At 45.5% G+C, this 21,717-nt stretch overlaps 2 protein-coding genes across 6 annotated transcripts in view; both read right to left on the bottom strand.

The window, feature by feature from the left end:
• RSU1 (Ras suppressor protein 1) overlaps positions 1-3,553 on the bottom strand; it is a 278,381-nt gene extending 274,828 nt beyond the window's left edge. For 2 of the 3 annotated variants that reach the window (XM_060006303.1, XM_060006301.1), the window contains exons 1-2: positions 3,435-3,553; positions 3,079-3,190 (exon numbers count right to left, since the gene is read on the bottom strand). In XM_060006303.1, the coding sequence (XP_059862286.1) occupies positions 3,079-3,187 (109 nt within the window). In that variant the 5' untranslated portion in view covers positions 3,188-3,190; positions 3,435-3,553. Of the gene's footprint in view, positions 1-3,078; positions 3,191-3,430 lie in introns of all 3 variants that reach the window. The other variant, XM_060006302.1, reaches the window with a different exon arrangement.
• A 5,165-nt stretch (positions 3,554-8,718) lies between these two features.
• CUBN (cubilin) overlaps positions 8,719-21,717 on the bottom strand; it is a 280,926-nt gene continuing 267,927 nt past the window's right edge. For 2 of the 3 annotated variants that reach the window (XM_060006307.1, XM_060006305.1), the window contains exons 62-68: positions 21,159-21,321; positions 20,590-20,795; positions 19,074-19,221; positions 17,987-18,168; positions 14,453-14,618; positions 12,502-12,737; positions 8,719-9,224 (exon numbers count right to left, since the gene is read on the bottom strand). In XM_060006307.1, the coding sequence (XP_059862290.1) occupies positions 9,117-9,224; positions 12,502-12,737; positions 14,453-14,618; positions 17,987-18,168; positions 19,074-19,221; positions 20,590-20,795; positions 21,159-21,321 (1,209 nt within the window). In that variant the 3' untranslated portion in view covers positions 8,719-9,116. Of the gene's footprint in view, positions 9,225-12,501; positions 12,738-14,452; positions 14,619-17,986; positions 18,169-19,073; positions 19,246-20,589; positions 20,796-21,158; positions 21,322-21,717 lie in introns of all 3 variants that reach the window. The other variant, XM_060006306.1, reaches the window with a different exon arrangement.

Here is a 21,717-nt window from a genome sequence, read left to right on the forward strand (position 1 = left end):
TGGTACCTCAACTCCTGAAAGCATTTTTTAAAGGCAACTTACTGTCTCAGAGGAATGAAAGGGCTACGTTTATAAGACGCAACTCTCCCAAGCAGAAGTGGAGCCTGTTTCCTATGCTTAGAATAGGTACACAACTACCACTCTTAGCTTCAAAGCTTAATTCTTTCTCATCGTTGGAGAAACTAAACAAAGCAACGATCATGAAGGGAAGGCTTCATACAGTACCATTCTCTGTCCATGCGAATAAGCTGTTCCCTGGGTTCCATCTTGATACTAGTACATAAAACCTCAGGGAATTCCCTGGAGGTCCAGGGCTTAGGACTCAGTGCTTTCACTGCTGAGGCCCGGGTTCCATTCCTGGTTGGGGAACTAAGATACCACACGGCCAAAAAAAAAAAAAACAAATAAATAAAACCTGAGGATTACAGTTAAAATTTTATAAGTAAAAGACTATGGGAATCCTTATACTACAGCTAAGGGGATCATGCCAAATACTTTAATATATATTAAAACATACAACGTTATGTACACTACTGATAAATGAGCCCCAGTGGAGGATGGGATTCTGAAGGCATCCTGGGACCCTCAGAGTCCAGAAGTCGGGGAGTTTTACTCCTTCCCTGGGTCTACCACACTCCAGAGGCCTGCGGAGGTGGGATTTCCAAATTCACTTCCACCAAACTCCCCAAGAAGCACTCTTGCTCTTCCTGAAGCAGCTTCTTTGGGAAAACATTAAGAATGACCTTGCTTTTCCAGCACCTAATATTACACCGGAAAGAGCTTTTTCAGGAAGCAAGTGGCTATCTTTTCTTCTTCAATAAAAGCCAAGGCTTCAAAGAGATAAAGCAACTGAACTGAAATAGCTACACCACTCTCCCTACTTATAAATATTACATAGAGAATCCTCTTCAAAGCTGAGGAGTACAAAGTTCCTCTAGTGAAAGCAACCTTTTTTCAAGCCCATGAGAAAGAGCCCTGAGGGGCAGAAACCCGTGGGACCAAGGGCACAGCCGAGCCAGGCCTCCTGCTTCCATCCTCTTCCCCCCATCCCCTTCCTCTGACGCAGCTGTGCCCCCAGGGACCGTCACCATCCCAGCAGGGCAGGGGCGGTACAGGGACACATCCAGATCTGCAACTGCCAGTCCCTCACCTGAGACACCTGCTGCCACCACGAAGCCACTACTACTGAGAGAGGCCAGCACAGACCAGGGGACTGAAATGCTAATTCGTACAAAAGCTAAACTTAAGGGCAGGTGTCTTCCTAAGGATTACCAAATGCAAATCACCTACAGCTTTTCATCCCCCTGCCTTTTGCAGAGATGCATCAATGGCACCAACACCAATCTCTGTCCCAGGCGCAAACCACAGATTCACGCTAATTTTGCTCTCTCCAGGCCTAACAAGCAATCCGTCATCTTTTAAGGTCTCCTGGACATCCCCCCTTCTTCTCCAGTGTCACATCCTGGTCTGGATCTCATCAGCTCGCAGGCCTAATCCATCATTCTTTCCTTCATCCGTCAAACATTTCGGAGCACCTACTGTGTTCCAGGCACTAGAATAAACAAGGCACACAGGAATACTGCACTGCTTTCGTTCCCCCTCGGCCTCCCAGTGGGGAAGAAAGACATCTGGATTAAGAACACATCACAATCCTGTGTAACAAGTGTCATGAAGCAGGACTTCCCTGGCGGTCCAGTGGTTAAGACTCCGAGCTTCCATTGCAGGGGACACGGGTTCGATCCCTGGTCAGGGAACTAAGATGCCGCAGGCCCCACACAGTGCGACCAAAAAAAAAAAAGGGTCATGAAGCAAAGTGTGTCCAAACTTCACTGAGAAGGCTTCACACAGGCTGTGGCGTCTGAGCTGACTCTTGACAGGTAAGTAAAAGGATCTGGGGTGAAGCGGGTGGAAACGATACTTCTAAAGGCACAAAGACGAGAAGGAATGCCCTGGCTCAGAAAGGACCATCAGTTCATTATGGTTGGGATGCCAGATGCTTGGAAGGAACAGGCGCTAAGGTAGGCTGCAGTCAGATTCAGAAAGGAGCAGGTCACCGCAAGGAACACGGAGCATTACCATTGGTAATGGACAACCAGAAGGTCCAAACTTCAGCCACAATCAACCTGATCAAGAGCTTGATTTCACCTCTAATGTGTTGGAATTAACTGTCAATATCTAAAAATAAGAAAATTTTATATAAAAACCTGGATTCTTGGCTTCATAGAGAAAAAAAAATCTGGCAACACTGGGCCAACGTTCCCAAGTGGTGACAACTGTTTGGATCTAAGCAGCAGGTGTATCTCATCATTCAGATGAGATACCTATTACGGAATTCATGACCATCCTCACCTGGCCCCTGAAGACAGCTGAATTTGCAATCCCCAGTTTAAAGGAGAGAGTTGCAGTAAGATGCACATTACAGGAAAGCAACAGGGGCAGTAAAACTGGAGGCAAGAGGCAAAGTTAGTAAGACATTCCAAGAGCACAGGCGGGAAGTAACAAAAGCCCGAACTAAGTGAGGACAATAAACCCAGAAAAAGGGTTGATGGTAATGAGTAATGAGAAAAGGGTAATGAGTCAAGAAACGTTTAACTTGCTCCAGGTGCAAAAACACTTAATCAGGTAATTTCCGTGGGGCATTTGTTCAAGGCTGCATAGGAGACTATATTAAGAGAAAGGAAAAATGATTCAGAACTAATTTTCCATTAAAACACCAAGTGAAAAAAAATTAAAAATAAAAATAAATTAAAAAAATAAAACAAACACCAAGTGGCTCTTTAGTAAACTGTGTGGTAAGTCCACCCGAAGGCCATCAATCAGCCTGGAGAACTGATGAGGTCCAACAACCACGGTCCGGGGATTCTTAACCTGGCTCTCGTGTCCGTTTTCCAGCTGGGACAGAACAAACTCTGACTGCAAGCTTTCCGAGCTGAGCCCTCGACAAGTGCTGTTTACAAGCAGCCAAGCAGCGGGTGGGATGTAAACCACTACAACGTCTCGCACCGCCACCAGCAACTACTTCTTAAACTCATAAACCCGTCCAGCTCCTCCGAGGAGAAGGCCCTCCGCAGAACTTACACAAGCCGTTGACGTCCAGCATGTTGGAGATGCCCCGGTCACTCATGTCCACTTCCGGCTGGTTCTTCTCCCGGCTCTCCTCCACCAACTTTTTCAGAGACTTGGACATGACCTGTACCAAACGACAACAACACAGCACGTGGGCGACGGCCAGGAGGTTGCAGAGAGAGAAATGAGGAAACCCCCGGCTGGCACTCTCCAGTTTTCGCCTGGCCTTGGAAAGTGGGCACCCGCAAGCAGGGTCCGGGGGCAGGGAGGGGGATGGGGAGGGCGGGACAGGGAGTGGGAAGGGTCCAGCACCGTTCCCGCCGCGGAGACAGAAGCAAACACAAGGGCAACGCCACACACATACTCACTGCGGAGGGCTGCACCTAACAGGCTGCGCGTGGGAACAACAGGCTTCTGCAGGGCTCACTCCGGCGGCGAGAGATGCACTCCACTCGGTCTGTGCAAAACGAGCACCCGAACGAGGAACACGCCCTGTCCCGGCACTCGGCGCAGGCGCACACCGGGCCACTCTCAGCTCCTCGCCCCGCCCGCGCCAGACCGTTCCCTAATTAGGAGAACAGCTTACTAGACGTGGCTTAGCGCGAGACCTCGCCCACAAAAGAATGCGTGCCCCGGGGCCAACCAATCATGTTTGCTGTTCGGCCTCGGGACTCCGCCCCACCCGAGGTTAGCTCCCTCCCGTTGGAGATTCCGATTGGACTGGAGTCGGCGTGCGCACTAGTTCGGCGCAGGCTCAGTTTGTAGGTGGAAGCCAGAGTGGTGTGGGCGGAAGCCGGGAAGTTTGGGCAGCGCCTGCGAAGGGCTGGTGGTACACCAGGATGGGTCCCGGGGAAACTACAAGTAAATTTTCTCTCAGTGTGCTGCTTCTTTAATTGCGGTTCCACTTACTGGAAGTTGCTGCCCTGAGTCCCTTCCCCACAGGTTGTACCTCCCGCTATATTGTGAGCTTCTCAAAGCAAGAACTCCTTGGTGGTCTGTGTGTCCCCGACGCCCAGGTCGCAGTCACGGACCCCTGGCTCACAGGAGGGGGAATATACCACATAAATACGTGACTTCTCTGTTCTTATGATGTGACATAGCTTAGTTAGCTTTCTATTGAATGATGATTTTCTTATACAGTTTTCATTGTTCTTTTTACTAGAATTTCTGTTTTCCTTTCCTTCTTGTAACCTTTAAGCTTTTCATTACTCGCTACTGCTTGAAATCCAATGACTTCTTGAAGACTTTAGGAACCTTCTCATTTACTGCTCTTAGACTGATTCGTTCTGTCCTTCCAGCTGAGAAGTTATCTATAATTCCTTTTCATTTGGTCCCTGGGTTGAGACAGGCGCTTCTTGCAGGCATCTTGCTGGAGTAACTACCCTCAAGTAACTTGCTCTAGAAGGATGTATAGGAGGCACAAATTTTGAGTAGTTGCATGTTTTTAAATGTCCTTATTCTGCCCGCACCTTTGGTAATCTGCCTGACATGGAATTCTAGGTTCAAAAGAAGTTTCTCCCAAATCTCGATGGCATAATTCCACTGACTTCTGCTTTCAGTATTGATGCCCAGAAACATATTGGTCTCCTCATCTTTGCAGGGAACTATTGTTTTCCCTTGGGAAGCATTTGTGATCTTTTTATCATTCGTCATGTTCTGAAATGTCACCATAATATCTCCGATGGGGTGTCTTTTCTCACTTAATCTGTTTAGGGCTCATTGGGTCCTTTTCAGAGGACGATTCTTTTCTCTCTTCCTCTCGGGAAATTGTCTTCTGTTTATCCTTTGAAATTTCTTTCCTGCCATTTTCTCTGATTTATCACCCTTTCTGGAAATCTTATTGGATGGCAGCCTCCTGGGCTGGTTTTCAATAGCTGGGCATTTTTGTCCCCTCATATATTTCCTTTCCTTTTTTTTTTTTTTGTTTGTTTTTTAACTTCATGTTCTGGGAGATTTTCTCTATTTTATCTTCCAAAGCTCTATTAAATTTTAAAAAACTATTTTGGCTATTAATGAAATATACTTAAGAGCTCCTTCTTGTTTAATAGCGCCCTGCTTTTGCTTCATGAATGCACACGCTTCTCAAATATCTCTGAGGATATCAATTTTCAAACCTCTCGTGTTTACTAAGTTGTTTTCTCATGTCCCTTTCTTGTTAGTTTATCTCGTTCTTTCCCATTCAGGCTGCTGTAACTCTCCCTCTGTCTGGTGATGTCTGGTTGTCCTTTTGTATTTAAGCATGAAGTCTGAGCTGATTTTTCTAGATAGCTGGTGTGGTTTCTTTCTTCCTCTGTTGTTGATGTGTATTTGTTTCCCTCCTAGGTCAGCATTAAGTTTCCCTCGGCTGTTTGTTAAGTTTCTACAGAGGTTAGAACCCAGTTTTATAATCACAAGGCTGCCTTCCCATGCTTACAGTCACTTCTGGTTTTCCAGAAATTTGTTTTCACTCCCTTATAATCTTTCATTCTCTTCACTTTTAGCCATACATTCTTAATGAAATGTGTCCCTAAGTTCCAGATTTTTATAACCTGGAAACAGGACCAGCTTCCTGGACATGCAAACTGTGTGCAGTGACACAAAGCTCCAGCCTTAGCTGGGCCCCACGGGTAGTTTATTGTTCTGCTATCACCAGCTTGAAATGGTTAATAATTTTTGAACCAGGGGCCCTGCAAATTATGTAGCCATTCCTGCAAGGAAAAGTCAATATTTATCAGAGCTAAGATCCCCTCTGCAGTGTCACGGCCAAGTGCACCATGCTTACACACAGCATGTGCTTCAATACCTCCCTCTGGCAGAATATGTACTATCCCTGCCTTTGAGCCCAGAGGGGGCCAAGCAAAGACAGAGCACGGAAAATGCCTGGTCCCCATGAGGCACTAGAGCCGAATCCTGCGTCTGTACCCTGACACCGAATTAATTCTCGGAGACAGAGTTTCGGGTGAAGTAGAAAAGAATAGCTTTAATACTGTGCCAGGCAAAGGGGGCTGCACTGGGCTGCTGCCCTCAAAACTGTGTGTCCAACCTGGAGTGGATATCGAGGAGTTTTATAGTAATGGTTCAAAGAGGGTGTGGTCAGCTCGTGGGCATTCTTCTGATTGGTTGGTGGGGAAGTAAGTGGGAGTCAGCGTCATCAACCTTCTGGTTCCAACCGGTCTGGGGCCTCCGTGCGTGTGGGCAGCACACAGTTAACTTCTCCCACCTGGAAGGGGTTTCAGTATCTGCCGAACAGCCCAGAGATAATGTGATGTGCATCCCGCGGGGGGGGGGGGGGGGGGGGGGTAGGGGGAGACCAGGACCCCGCCCCAAGGCTGCACTATTGTTTCTTTTGACTCTTCCTCCCTTCCCTAATTAGCAACTGTTTCAACCTGCCCGTTGGAGCTCAGGGAAGGTCTTGGAGGCTGAATGAAGCCTATTTCCTGTGATCAAGAAATGGGGGCCACAGGAAGGCCTTCATGCCCAGGAGCCTCATAGGGTCCTGCTCTGTATCAGCACTCCAGACTACGACAACAGTGGGTAAATTCACGTAAATTATTACATAAATCATTCATTTAAAAAATGCCTTTGTCTCCAATAAACTACTTATGAAGAAACATATAAAGTTACCAAGTTAAAATGTGAAAAGCAGGGAGTTCCCTGGCGGCCTAGTGGTTAGGATTCCAGGCTTTCACTGTTGTGGCCGGGGTTCAATCCCTGGTTGGGGAATATCCTGCTGACCAAGTGGCATGGCCAAAAAAAACAGAAATTAAAAAAAAAAAAATTTGAAAAGCAAATTTCTCATTAAATATCCAAAAATTATATCATTTTTCTTCCAATAACTTCCCCATTAAATTGATAGCCATAGAGTGACTTGAGGTCTCAATAAATTAAACGTTTTCTTCCATTAATGGTATTTTTGACTCTGTCTAATCTCTAAGTTTTTACTAAAATAACAAGAATTGCATCAGCCTTTTTTCTAGGTCATATAACAGTGACAGTCTTTTTTAATAATGTCACTAGATCTATGAAGATAGTTGGGCTGTCATATTACTAAGTTCACACTTAATCCCTCTGGCAGGAAGGGAGGCACTCTCTTCCGCGGTTGCTGAGGTTAAAATCACATTCTGTCACTCAAGTTTTACAAGCTTTTCTGCACCTCATTTTCCTCGACTGTAACATGGAGGTGGCGGCTCTGAGTATCCCATTTCCACGAGTGATGCCTGGCAGAGAGCGAATGTTATATAGATGTTAGTTCTCCTTTCTCTTAATAAAATTAACCATGTTACTACTCCCTAGGGGAGTGTGGGGTGGATTTTTAACAAATTCCTATTAATTAAATGGAGTTGAAATTTAATAGGAAATTAGGACAAGTAGAACCCAGAACCTGGGCATTTCCTAGCCCCAAACTGTCATTGGCCCCATGCACCCCCTGGGGCGTTCTTCACAAATGTCTGAAGTGCCCGGAGATTCCTGGCCTGTGGTGGCCTCTGGCTGAGTTATCCCAGGCAGTTCCCTGAAGGTCAGACGAGAGCAGCTCTGGCCAGCAATGGCTAACTTAACCGTAGCCGGTGCTGGCCAGGCCATGCTCTGTTCTTCCTGCCGAGGCCCAGTTCTTCAGGCAGACAGAAAAGGAGAGGGGTAGAAAGAGCATGTGGTGAGTGGAAGCCCAGCTCCCCGACTCCCGGGCTCCGTTGGCTTCCAGGTAAGACCTCCCCTCATCCCCACCTCGAGACCATTCATTTTATATCATGGTTTTTCAGATTCTACTTACGGCCTACAGAATGTGAGAAAATATTCTTATTTTCCGTTTTCAGGTTTTAGTGTAAAAATGACATACTAATATTGACTATGCTGTCTTCATCTTGGTAGATACACTTTCCAGATATTCTCATGGGCCTCCTAGGAATCATGTGTCTCTGAAAAGGACTCTTGTAGACGCTGTTACTCTAATGACGCAACCACAGGTCAAATCATCTCTTACTGGTTGACGGCTGCATGTGTTACTCTTGCTTTCAGATAAAACAACTATTTCATAGGTTACTGTTCAACTTTCTCCATATTCTGTAACTTTGTGATTCAGTTTTAGCTAAAAGAGCTAGGTCTTATATCTACTCCTATCAAACTTCATCTTGAGGGCTTTAGTCCCTTGTTCCAGCTTTGTCAAGACGCTTGGGTTTGATGGCCTCTTCATTGCGTTCACTGTTCTTTCCAATAGAGTGTCCTCCATGAAGCTGACGCATCCATCCACGGTAGAGCGAAGGTGAGAATATCTCATTGATGTGGCTTGTAGTCTGTGCAGAGATCGTTTCCCTGGCATTTGAGTAGTACAGGAAGATGCAGTTACACATTCGATAGCGTCTTTCATTCAGTGGGCCCCATGTTCTTAGTAAGATTTAACTTTGCATATTTAACCTAACGTCTCTTGGTTAAAGGCAGCAGAAAACATGGTCAAAGCATTGCTTAACTATGTATAACTTCGCATCTCGTGTTGTTAAACTGCGAACAGACAACAGTGGTACGTAGGGAAACTGCAGCACAGAGAGTTAAGGAAGTTAGCTAGAAAGGCTAAAATTCAAACGCAGGCAGCTTGGCTCTGGAGTTCCTATACTGAAGGACTCATGTACTTTTTTTAAATGGAAATATTCAACTCGAAATTTTACACGTACCCCACAGTGAAAGACAAATTTTAATGAGTTTAAAAAAATAACGCAGCATCACTGTTTGCATTTCAGTAGTGTTTATCATCCCCAATTGGACATTCACAGTGAAAACGGTACTTCTATTTTATTAACTTTTGAAAATGTACGGCACATAAGCCGTAATCATTTCCACCCCTTTAAGGGATTCTAGAAAATTTCAGCTCAAAATATTAAAGAAGCTACATTCTACGTGCAAAAAATGTATACAAATATTGATTCCACATGTGCTTTGATGAAAAACGAAGTTCAGATTATTCTCAGTGGCACAGGCAGGGGGGACAGGTATCAGGATGGCAGAATCCCGTCCAGCGTGAGGTCTGAGGGTCCAGGCCCTGCAGAAAAACCAAAGTGCTGAGCAGACCCGGCCTCCTGCGGTTAGCTGGCCCAGGTTAACTGGATTGCTGACGGTCGGGCTGCATACTCCGCATGAAATTTTATGAAGACACGATGTGACGAGGCCACAAAGGGAGCTATGTCAGTGTCCTAAAATTGAAAAAAGAAAGAGAGAGAGAGAAGTAACAAATTATATATTTCACAGATTTGAAGGTTTCTCCAGAAGGTCAGGTGTAGTAAAGAAGTATGACATAAAGGAGCCTTCTAGAGTTGACAGTAAACCTGCATACATTTCTACAAGTAACCTTGCTAAGAATTGACATAGAGACTTTACAAAAGAATGTTGCTGGGTCTGGTGGAGGTGACGAGGAGAAATGGGGGGCGACTAAGTGGGCACAGAGTTTCCTCCTGGGCTAACGAGAAGGTTCTAAAGCCTTCTGTGGTGACGGCAGCTACACAGCTCCGAGAACTGACTAAATACTCTTGAATCTTACCCTTTAAGTAGATGATTTCTATGGTATGTGAATTATGTCTCAATAAAACCATCACTAAAAATTCAATTTCCAATTCAAGTTCTTACTGAAATTTTCGTTTTTCTGAAGGGACACACAACTTATATCTGCAACTAAAACGAGCATATGAGTAAAATATACTATTTCCCCCCCTTAACATCTGTACTTTCCTTTTGGGGTTGATTTTCATATCTTTTGGGGGAACAGGGTGTGTGGGGGGGGCAGGAGGGGTGGGAGGTAGATGGGTCTCTGTTTTCTCTCATTTCTAAATCATTCATTTAATATTGATTGAGAGATTTCCATGCTGCCCTGCCTTGGTCCTACCCAAGAGTCATCAAAAAACAGACTTATTTCCAAGACGGTAAATTATTCAGGTGAGTGCAGCAGAGGGATTTTTTTTCCTAAGAGAGATATCAAGGGATACACAATATTGTACGTTCCTGTGCACATGCACTTTTTCCTTCCATTTCAACCTGCTCCCAAATTTCTACTTGGTGTTCTATGCTGACAAACTAGTATGAGCAGATAACAGAAGTTTTAAACTCCCGTTTGATTCTCCTAATTTTCCTGCCATTCTTTCATGTTTCTAGATGTTCGGATTCTGTAACTGAGAGCAATGCCCGTGAACAATGACAATTATCATAAAAGAAAACATCTTCAAATCACCGTATGATTCGACATCTAAGGAGTAGCTCCCACCATCATTCTGTAAATAAACTGACTTCACTGGGCTGGAAATGCTAACGAAGTCAGTGGTATCTTTAAAAAGTAAAACAATTGCACTCGAAACTATGTCTACATTTATAAAATAAAAGTGAAAACTGGGAAAATATTGTAAACACCAATAGTTAAGAAAAACTGACATATCTAGTTATAGACTTGAATTTATGTGACATTGGTTTCAATGGCAGTAAGTTCTCTCAGTGCCTCAGTTTCTCTTATCTGCAAAGTCCAGGGGATCAAATGGGGTTGTATGTTTGAAAGTCACTGAAAACCAAAAAAAAAAAAAAAAGTCATACGGACATACAGTAATGGTATTGTGAAAATGTCTCTTTTTGAAATTGTTACAAATTTCAACTGAATGTCTAAGACTTAATCAGCTTCTAAATCTGGCATGTGACGCATTTACTGGGGCCTCTTTTCTGTGGGCCCCTGTGAACAACTGCAAGACAGCATCTGCTGATCAGGTGATGCAAATTCCTCCCCCCAAAGTTAGCTCTGTGTATAAGGACAGAGCTACCAGAGAATTTATTGAAGGGTTGTCTATAAACCAGAGCAGCTTCATTCAGTAAATTAGGCTGCACCCAGAACAGAAAACAACCCAATGATTAAATACGATATACCAGTTTGTTTAATGGTATGGTAAGATGTTAATGATGTATCAGTCAGTGGACAAAAACACACCACAAAACAATATAAAGTACCTGTGCATAGGCAAACATATGGAAAAGAAAGTGTTTAGAAGAATATATGGGAGGATTCTCAGGGTTTTAGAAAAATTTTATCTATTTTTTGATATTTCTGAAAATAACATTTATCAATTTTACGAACTGTAAGTTATACTCTAAAAACTCCCTCGATTTCCAGCAGATGTAATTCTCTGTCAGTTTGATTAGAAAGCACAAATGAGTAAAGAGCAAAATGGTAAGAAACAGGTAACTTCTCATCAGTAGTCACATTTCCCTTACATGAAAGCTCTGTAAACATCTACTTGCACATAAAAATGGGAGGGCACTGAAGGCAGATGTAAGCAGTGCTAAGTCAACATCAGAATTCTAACTTGACGATCTATTACGTTGAGATCTACAAAAACAAACTGTTAGTCCCCAGGCTAATTGTTAATATCCCTGTGCATTTCTTCAAAGAATTCCTACAATTTCAGTAAAAAGTGAACGAAATGGAGCGGGGCATCCAAAGTTTCTATACAGTCAGCCCTCCGTAAGGGTAGGTTCCACATCGCGGATTCAGCCAACCACAGAATCCAGCAGATACACAACCCACGAATACGGAACCCGCAGATACGGAGGACTGACTGTATTCACCGCACGAGGCCAGGTTTTGGTTTTTTTAATTTACTTATTTTTATTTTTGGCTGCGTTGGGTCTTCGTTGCTGCGCGTGGGCTTTCTCTAGCTGCGGGAAGCGGGGACTACTACTCTTCATCGCTGTGCGTGGGCTTCTCACTGTGGTGGCTTCTCTTGTTGCGGAGCATGGACTCTAGGCATGCAGGCTTCAGTAGCTGTGGCACGTGAGCTCAGCATTTGTGGCTTGCGGGCTCAAGAGCACAGCCTCAGTAGTTGTGGCGCACGGGCTTTGTTGCTCCGCATGTGGGATCTTCCCGGACCAGGGCTCGAACCCGGGTCCCCTGCACTGGCAGGCGGATTCTTAACCACTGCGCCACCAGGGAAGTCCCTAGGCCAGTTTTTATAAGAGATTTGAGCATCGAGGATTTGGTATCCGTGGGGGCTCAACAGAACCAATCCCCTGCAGATGCGGAGGGAACACTGTAGTTCTATTCATGCAGAAATAACATGGATAAGTCAACCCTGGGCGGTGCATTGAAATCACATACGGAGCTTTCAAAAAACAGCATGCCACAGATACTCCCCCAGAAATTTTGATTCTGTAGGTTGAGTGGGGACAGGAAGTCTGTGATGCTAAACAACTGCATAGGTGATTCTGATGCACAAGTTTGATTAACTGGTCAAGTTTGGTTAACTATTACTATTAATTTAACTCAATGCCCACTAGGTGGCACTCGTGCTCCCAAAATAAACAGGAAAGTCAGAAACCTGAATTTGAAAAAGTACCGTGTACTCTCTAACTGCGTGAGTCTGCCTTTAAAGGTGCCTTTTTAAGCTCCTTTCATTATTTAAAAATAACAATTGGGAGTTTTTAAAAGTTTGTTTTACTCACTGCGCCGCAATACGGTCCAGACGATGGAGAGTCAGCATCCGGGCCGTCGTAGAGCAGGAGATAGTTCTGGACGCATTCTCCGGGATCGTCAATGCTGATAAAGTAGAAGCTGACGGTGACGGGTCTTCCCGCAGGAGCAATGATGGTCCATTCGCAGTGAGTGTTGTTTGGGTAAGTGCCGGGATAGCCAGGGCTGGTGACCGCGCCGCTGTCTCCGTAAAGCGTCCCGCCGCAGTCTGCGAGGAAACAGGTGCGCGAGGCTTCAGTCAACCAAGTAGAAGCCATCAGCGCGCTTTAGCGCACTTAAGGCAACGAGACAGTTGTTCTCTCAAGGTGCTGAGGCCCTCTGCAAGAAAAGCGGGGGCAGGAACCCTTTTCCTGTCCCTCCTGCGGGCTGTACCCCCAGCCCCTCACTACCTGCCCCGCTCCCACCTCCACCAAATATCCCTCCCCGCTTCTCACGGCTTAGGAAGGGCTTCCTCCAGATCTTTGCTTTGAAAATAGTGGGTTGAGAGCACGACGGGAAAACCAGGACTTGGGAAAGTAACTGCAGGAGAGAGTGAGGTTGATCTCGGGTGCTTCTGATGGTGTGGCGCTCCCCAGAGGCAGTGAGCGAGATGATGAGGATATGGGTGAAGTAAAATTCAAAGGGAAATTCCGGGGAAGAACCAAAGAAAGAGGTGTGTTATTTAAGGTTCTGGCAGTAATGATTCTCAAAGTGACTTTACCAGGCTGACAACTGACAGTTCCAAGATTGATATGCTTAACAAGCCGAAGCCCTTTAAGCATTGGTGCTAATTTGTTCGATGCGTTCATTTGCACAGGAAAGCTATCGTTATTTAGACCAGACAGCCATGGGCATCCAGATATCCTGCGCATAGGAAGAAACTGCGTAGCATAATTGAGAAGCACTGGGGTGGGTTTCTGACCACTGGAGGTTTAGTCCTGCCTCTGCCACGATCTAGCTGTGCGTTTTAGGCAATGCATCAGTTTGGTGTTTTATTTCCTTGTCTGTAAAATTAGGGCATAGAGATAATCTCTTACTTGGGGCAGTACCAAGAAATCGTTATCTACAATTGTCTTCATAGAATCCTCTTCTAGTCCTCTAGTACATTTAAAATGAGTCCTGGGCTTCCCTGGTGGCACAGTGGTTGAGAGTCCGCCTGCCTGCCGATGCAGGGGACGCGGGTTCGTGCCCCGGTCCGGGAAGATCCCACATGCCGCGGAGCGGCTGGGCCCATGAGCCATGGCCGCTGAGCCTGCACGTCCGGAGCCTGTGCTCCGCAACGGGAGAGGCCACAGCAGTGAGAGGCCCGCCTACCGCAAAAAAATAAAATAAAATAAATGAGTCCTTTTTATCATTCTTATTTTGAAAGATTTTAGATATTTGGGGTAACATTTCATAAAGAGATCCCTTCTCTCTTGAGTTAAGTGCATTGACATGACAAATTTCCTTCACTTATTGGTAAACAGCCAACCAAAACTGCAGGAAGGTGCTGCTCACTGCCCTGTAAAAGCCATTAACCTCCAGGACTGCCAAGAAATGAAACGCGGCCTCCAAGGAGCACAGCTGCTCATACGTACGCAAGTATGTGTTCATAACTTGGCTTTCTGGCAAACTTTAAAAAAAAGTCCTCAGAGGACTACCTTGATGATCAAACCAAACGTTAAAAATAATGACAAAATCAGAATTTATAAAGAAACTTAAAAATCTTTGTACCTTATTTGTGCTTTATATGTAAATATATATCCTTTAATATATAGAAATAATGAATAAAAGTAGCATTTTTTAAATCTCTATACTTTGTGTTAAAAAAAAATCTCTATTTTTAATGGAAAATAATCAAGTACACAGATTGGGGAAAAGGTCACTTTAACTGTCTTCTGCTATTAGACGCTGTATGTTTTTCTCAGCTGCATTACTTTCCCTTACAAAGCACCAGGGTCTTACCAGAGGGTGATGAGGTCCAGATAATTTCATATCCACGACCGGAAGTTGCACTATCACTCTTAAATCGTAGGTATAGTTCACGGCTTTGGGAGAAAATGGGATTCGGCAACAGAGTCCCACAGAACGTGCCCAGCAATGGCGAAGTGCTCTCGCTTCCATTTCTTACCTTTAAAAACAAGTCATTAATGATCACACTTAGACCTATTGTACCTTCTTCTCTGATTTATCATCACTATACGTTAAGACGTGAGACAATTGGAATGACCGCTTTTTTGGGGAAAACTTTGTCTTGTTATGTACTCAATGGAGCGTTAATACACACAGAAGTCACCTTCACTTGCAAAGGAGAGAAACCAATTTGTAGATCAAAAACCATTTACAGTTGGATTCAGAAATATCTGTTAATCTCCAGTAATTAAAACACGACAGCATGTTTCTATAACCAGCTAGTTGACTGGTGTATAACAAACTAGTTTTATCTTTCTTCTTGGGGAGACACTTTGAAGAAGGTAGTTAAAGTGAATTTTAAAAAGATGGGTCGGGGGAGAAAAATATTATCTGCTTTGTTTCCAGTCAACTCCGTTCTACTTTATTCATCATACTGCATTTATGTTTTTATCTCCCGTTGAAAATTGCTTGGCTATAAAGGGATCATGAAACAACAACGTCCAAAGTACGACAAAGTTCAAAACGAAAGGAATTTCTACATGGGAAAAGGATATAATTCAAACAGTCTTTAAAATTTCTGACTCTTGGATTTATTTTAAAAACAATTTGTGAAGCTGAATAGATTTTCTTTTTAAGTCACTGCATGGAGTAGACACGTGTGAAAACAGGAAACGTGTTGGTGTGTGAATGCAGGTAAGCGTACTGTGAATTCAGCCACGGTGTGTCCTCAAGCCCTGCTCCTGCTGCACATTCCCAAACAGCCCCACTCGGAGGAGGACTCTCGTGGGGCACTGCAGACACGTGATCCAGGCAGCGTAGGGTTGGAACCAGCTCCGCATGGATGGAGGCTGACTCTATGTTGACACATGTATTAAAAATCTTGGAGGTCCCTCCAGTCCCTTTTTAATCCCATAGTTTAACATGTGGTTAACTGCCGGTTGTCTTAAGTCACCCGGTGTCTTCCGAGGTGTGGTGGGTCGTCTTGTTGGGTTGTGCTGATCTGCAGAGAGCCCTTTTCTTTTTGGCCGTGCCCCGCAGCTTGTGGGATCTTAGTTCCCTCATCGGGGATCAAACCCAGGCCCTGGCAGTGAAGGTGCAGAGTCCTAACCATCGGACCGCCGGGGAATTCCCTGGAGAGTTTCCTTTTAGGTCTATGGAGTAGCCAGTGGGAGAGGAAAATGCCTTTCTGGTGCTTTTTGGGTCATTCTGCTAAGTGTTTACACAAAGTAGCCTTGCCGTGGATGGAAGAGCCAGTTAGCCGTCGGCAGACAGCGAGGGCTGCCGTAGTCGAGAACGCCCAGCTGCCCCACGACAGCCTTGGCCTTGGGTCTTCTTCCTCTGGTCCTCTTTAGAAAGCTGGTGCTCTGAGAGGAGAAGCGAGACATTAATCCCCACTGATGGGCTAATGGCTGGTCCTTCTCCTTTCTCTCTGCACAGGAGGAATGCGACAAGGAGAGCAGAGGGCACCTCTGGGACTTCAGGTGACTCTGGAAGGGGAAGTGAAGGCAAATGCAAATCCCAAATGGGGTCCAGAGCTTGGTGTTCGCGTGGTATGATACGGTCAGAGTCCTCAGTGAGAAATTTCCGTTCCCATCGCCCTGTACAGGAATGGAATGCTGACGCTGCAATGAGCCGTGCGGGAATCTTCCCGCCGAAAACCAGACACAGCGGTGCTTCACAGGCCTGAGTCGCAGTCTCCTGTCCTTGCTTATCGCACAGGAAGTTTCAGACCCGTTTCTATGAGATAAGGAGGGGCAGCGGGGTGGAGGGGGGCAGTTGTCACCCCTCGGGGCTGGAGAGTCAGCCCTTGCTCCCCAGCATCCAGGGGCAAATGGCAAAGTTAACTCCAGTCGGGCTTCCCCGGTGGCGCAGTGGTTGGGAGTCCGCCTGCCGATGCAGGGGACGCGGGTTCGTGCCCTGGTCCGGGGGGATCCCACATGCCGCGGAGCGGCTGGGCCCGTGAGCCATGGCCACTGGGCCTGCGCGTCCGGAGCCTGTGCTCCGCAACGGGAGAGGCCACAGCAGTGAGAGGCCCGCGTACCGCAAAAAAAAAAAGAAAAAAAAAGTTAACTCCAGTCGATCAGGGTCAACTCGGGCTTGAGGCGAACCACGGGTAGCTGCGCTGTGACTAGGGGCCGTCAGGCTGATTCTTCCGTATCCCACCCCTCCCCTCGTGTCCGCTTTATGCTCCACGCCACTGTTCAGACTCCATGGTGGGTGAGGTGCGTAGGTGTGAGTCTAATGACCTGACTGACGGAAACACTCCTGTCTCTCCCTCATTTCCTCTCTGGTACATCTGTGTCCTCCCCAGTCTCCTACTGTGGCTGAGGTCCCCCATGAAAAGGCATGAGCTTCCTGAGTACTTACTGCACTAGAGGTTGCAAATAGTCATTAACAAAGGACTTCGATGAATTTTATAGGGGGAGCTTTCCAGGATAACAAAACTCTGTAACAGGCATAAAGGAGAAAACAAGCTGTTTGGAAACCTTACGGGAAGCTTCGCATGTACACGAAACAAAGCCGACTTCGGGTGTCTTGGGTTAAGGTTTCGATGTGAATTCAGTTCAGAGGGATTCAGCATCTTTGGACATACAAGCCTGATAGGGCACCTCCGTTTATTTCCTAAGAGTGAACACATTTCCAACAGAGTCTGCAAAGGACGCTGGAGGGAGCTGGAGGGTTTTTATGGCAAAATATGGGCAGTGAGTTCCAGACACAGGAGGGTTCTCTCTCGGTGGGGCGGGGGACAGGCAAACGGCAAAGGTGCTTCTTCATCCAGATGGGGACGAAGGAACAGACCACTCTACTTTCCTCTGCCCAACGCGCGTCAAGGAAAGACTCTCATTAGAGAACACTGAAGTTGCTCCAGACTTACTGTGGCCAGCAGGGAAATCAACTATTCAGTCTCACGTAGTTTCATTTTTACCTCGACACCAGGCACACTTAAGTCAGAGTTCTCATCTGTGTCCAAAACTAGCACGTTGCACTTGGACCTCCCTCACTTCCGGTCTCAACTCACACATTAGCTCCTTTAAGAAAACTTCTCTGTTCCCAGACTAATTAGGTGCCCCTCACCGTGCTGGCTCTGATAGTCAACAGGATGGACAACTTCCTGTCTGTCTTTCCCACGGAAGTGTGAGCCTCCGGGGGACCCTGAATATGTCTTGTTCCCTCCTGGATTTCTGGTGTCTGGACCTAGGAGATGGTTGGCAATTGCCTAAGTATTTAGGCAATGAAAGGATAATGAATAATTTAATGAAATGAGGAAGGGATATGATTAGCAGTAGCAGAGAAAAACGAGAAAAATCTTAAGGGATCCATTATCTTCTAAATAATTTATTTACATGATATTCAAATGTATGTTACCTCCAAGAAATCACATGTGCAGTCGCTTGAGTCCTCAATGTCAAAGGAGTGAAAGAAGAGGGAGATGGTGTGGTTATGAGGGGCTGTGAGCACAACTGTGCAGTCCACATTACTGCTGTAGCCGCCCGGCCAGCCGGGACTCCTCAGGTTGCCAAATGCCTTCTTATATTCTCGGTTGCAATCTTAGAGGAAAGACAACAGTCGTAATTAACGTATGCCACGCGGTATTTAGTGCTCCTTCAACTTGACAGGAATAATTCAAAGAGCTTATTAAATGGGAACAAACTTCAGAAGCTAACCTAGCCCCTTCATTTACCTTTGAGATTACTGAGATCCCAAGACTTACAGCGAACGGCACACTGAGCAAATGCAGTGCAGTGTCTTCACACAAAACACCCCCGTGTGAGACAGTAAATGAGTACATGTGCACCCTCTCCTGTGAGGACAAACATTCTAGCATTCTCCATGCTTTTCTGATGACATTTAGACTCTTCGGGCATAAAGGCTCTACCTCCAAGACAGTTTTGCGTGAAGATTTCTCTTCAAATCCTTTGATGAATTATTTGTTCTGATAGAACTGGCAACTTACAGTTCTTGACCATGTTTGGTAAAAAAAATACCCAGAGCGTTTTCATTTGTTTGTTTTAATCAAAGGCAGCTTTGGTTTTAATCAAGCTTGAAATGAACATTACATAAAGTGTTCTCTGGAAATAAACGTCTCAGTGACAGAAGCAAGTAATTCTTTCAAGGCTCCTTGGTTTTTCCAAAGTAATTTTCTAAGGTATAGTGATTCTTCTACATGGCTAAGTGAAGAATTAATACAATAACTGGTATACTTTTTAATTAATGACATGAACTTTGAAGGATATGCTGCCATTCTCGACACTTTAATTAATATTTTATTCGCTTCACCTCTTCAGAAGTCAACCTTAGTAATTTGCTAAATTGGGCCTGGCTTCTAGTAAACCACACCTCATGTGGGTGTGGTTTATGTCAACAAACCTTAATTTACTCCAGGGGGTCAATTCTAGCTGTAATTGTAATAATGGCAGTTTTTCTGAATAAAAGATGAAACCCCAGAGCTCACCTGCAATCTGATAGGTAAAACCCACTCTAGAGTTTATGTTAAAAACTTCTGATTTAAAAGTGACGATTGCGGTGCTCATGGAAGAATAAAATGTGGGTACAGCTGAAGCATTCCTGCCGCAGAACCGAATTCCTGGACTTCCATTACTCTGAAATGAAACGGAAGCCAAAGGCTGGTGGATTTAGTAACAGAAGAGAACAGGCCGCAGCAGAGATTAAATTGCACACAAAAATATGGCTTAAATATTCAGCCGTGGAGACCAGTTACAGAGCTTAATGCACTCTGCAGTAAGACTTCACCTTGGCCTTGGAATCTACAGGTGTCTCGCAGTCTTCGAGGGGTGTGGGTGGGAGGTAGGGGGGCCACATTTCCGCTGAAACCATGGGGTGGACGCCTGCCTACTGAAAATAGGACCTTCCCGGGGCTTCCCTGGTGGCGCAGTCGTTGAGAGTCCGCCTGCCGATGCAGGAGACACGGGTTCGTGCCCCGGTCCGGGAGGATCCCACATGCCGCGGAGCGGGTGGGCCCGTGAGCCATGGCCGCTGAGCCTGAGCGTCCGGAGCCTGTGCTCCGCGACGGGAGAGGCCACAACAGTGAGAGGCCCACGTACCACAAAAAAGAAAAAAAAAAGACCTTCCCCCTCACTCCGCTTCCTATCCAAGGCCTGTGCCGTTGCTCAGAGCGCATCCAGGCTGTCGGAGGAGCTCAGCACAGTTCTACTGGGGCTTCTCCATTGTTCTGAACTCTGTAAGGCTAACCAGCACCGCTCCTGGCCCTGCCTCACCGCCGCTTAGCAAACCTGGAGTGGATGACCTCCTCGATCCGGAGAGAGACAACCCGGGTGTTCCCAGGAGCCCCCGCTAGGCGTCACCCTCAGTTCAGGAGCCCTCCCTCTACACACGTTCCCGGAATAATCTGATTGCTCACGTACAGCGACTACCTACTCACATGATGATGACGCCCTGATCTTCAGGCATTCTGTCGACATCACACTGCTATGGTCAACAGTCTCCTCAACATCTAACCCCATGGGCAATTCAGACTCATCATTTTTTTTTTTAAACAAACAGAGCTTTGCTCTATGTTTTTAACCATGAATATAGTCCCACTAGACTGGTACCAAATGCCTTCTTAACTGTTCCTTTCAATTCATTCCACACACAGATCCCATTGACTGCAGAAGTGCTTCTCCATGGAGCACTGCTGTCAGAACACCAGAGAAGTTCATCAGAAATGCAGGTTAATGGGTGTAAGTAGGGGAACCGGTCTCTGAGAGTGGGCCCAGCCACAGGCACTTTTACCAAGACACCCAGATGTTTCTTAGGCACATGACCTACAGACCAAGTTCAGGTTTCTTAATGCCTATAAATAGAGGGTTTTGTAAATGGCTGAAAACCACATTAGGCTGGAAGTAACTCTGAGATCTTATTTAGTCATGCCCTCATTACTTCAAGTGTTTTGCAAATACTGGTGAAAAGGTCATACATGTGACGGTCATTCATCCTATAATTGTTACCTCTGGTGGGTCCTGAAACTCTAAGTAGTTCTGGTCACAGTCTTGTGAGTGCAGCTCAAGTGCCCACACAGTAATCATGACCTGCTGATGTAGAGGAGCTTCAAGGACCCAAGTACAGGCGGAAAATGGGACAGCTGGGTCTGATGAATTGGGTGACGAAATACTCTGTGGGGTCCAAGTTGCATTATATGTTCCGCCACAAGGCACTGAGATGGGAAGAAAGAAACAACTTAGAAGACATTTTACTTGTAACTCATCACACATATTTAAAATTCTGCTTTCCTTACTCTTCCAGCCCAAAGGAGCTATACTTACATCATTCTATGAAGGATTTACAGTCTATATTCTTGACTAAGAATTGTACCAAATTTGTACCATGGATTAAACGCGGAGTAATTAACGTGGTGTTTAGTAACTGACATTGAACTTGGACAGTCATTAACATTGAGCACAGTAATTAACGTTGAGTTTAGTCATTAACACTGAGTATAGATATAAGCATGGCAGTACTTTTAGTGCATAAATACACATGTCTTTCACACTATGTAAAAATGTCTCAGTTTACTCACTGTCCACGATGGTATATGTAGCATTAAATCCTTCCCTTTCTAAAGTTAAGTCACTGACAAATTGAACTGTAAGGAAGTTCCCAGAAGAAATAAATGGAGCAGGTACGGTGGAACCACAAAATGTTCCAGCCAAGTTGGCATTTTCACTGTCCCCATCATATAACTGAAAAGAAAAACAGCTCATTAGTTATCCATTATTCACAAAGAAGCTGCGTATTTTACACTAAAATGGACATGAAGTTACGACAGGTCATGGTTAAGAATTTTACACTAATGTTCTTTTTTAAAAAAAAATATTTATTTGGTTGCACTGGGTCTTAACTGCAGCTCAAGGGCTCCCTAGTTGCGGCTCGCTGGCTTCTTTAGTTGTGGCACGTGTGCTCCTTAGTTGCGGCATGTGAACTCTTAGTTGCGTCATGCATGTGGGATCTAGTTCCCTGACGAGGGATTGAACCCAGGCCCCCAGCATTGGGAGCACGGAGTCTTAACCACTGCACCACCAGGGAAGTCCCTACACTAATGTTCTTAAAGCTAGTTTTAATTTAGGAACAGAATTGCT

Source organism: Delphinus delphis, chromosome 2 (genome assembly GCF_949987515.2).
Source record: "Delphinus delphis chromosome 2, mDelDel1.2, whole genome shotgun sequence".
Lineage (NCBI taxonomy): Eukaryota > Metazoa > Chordata > Mammalia > Artiodactyla > Delphinidae > Delphinus > Delphinus delphis.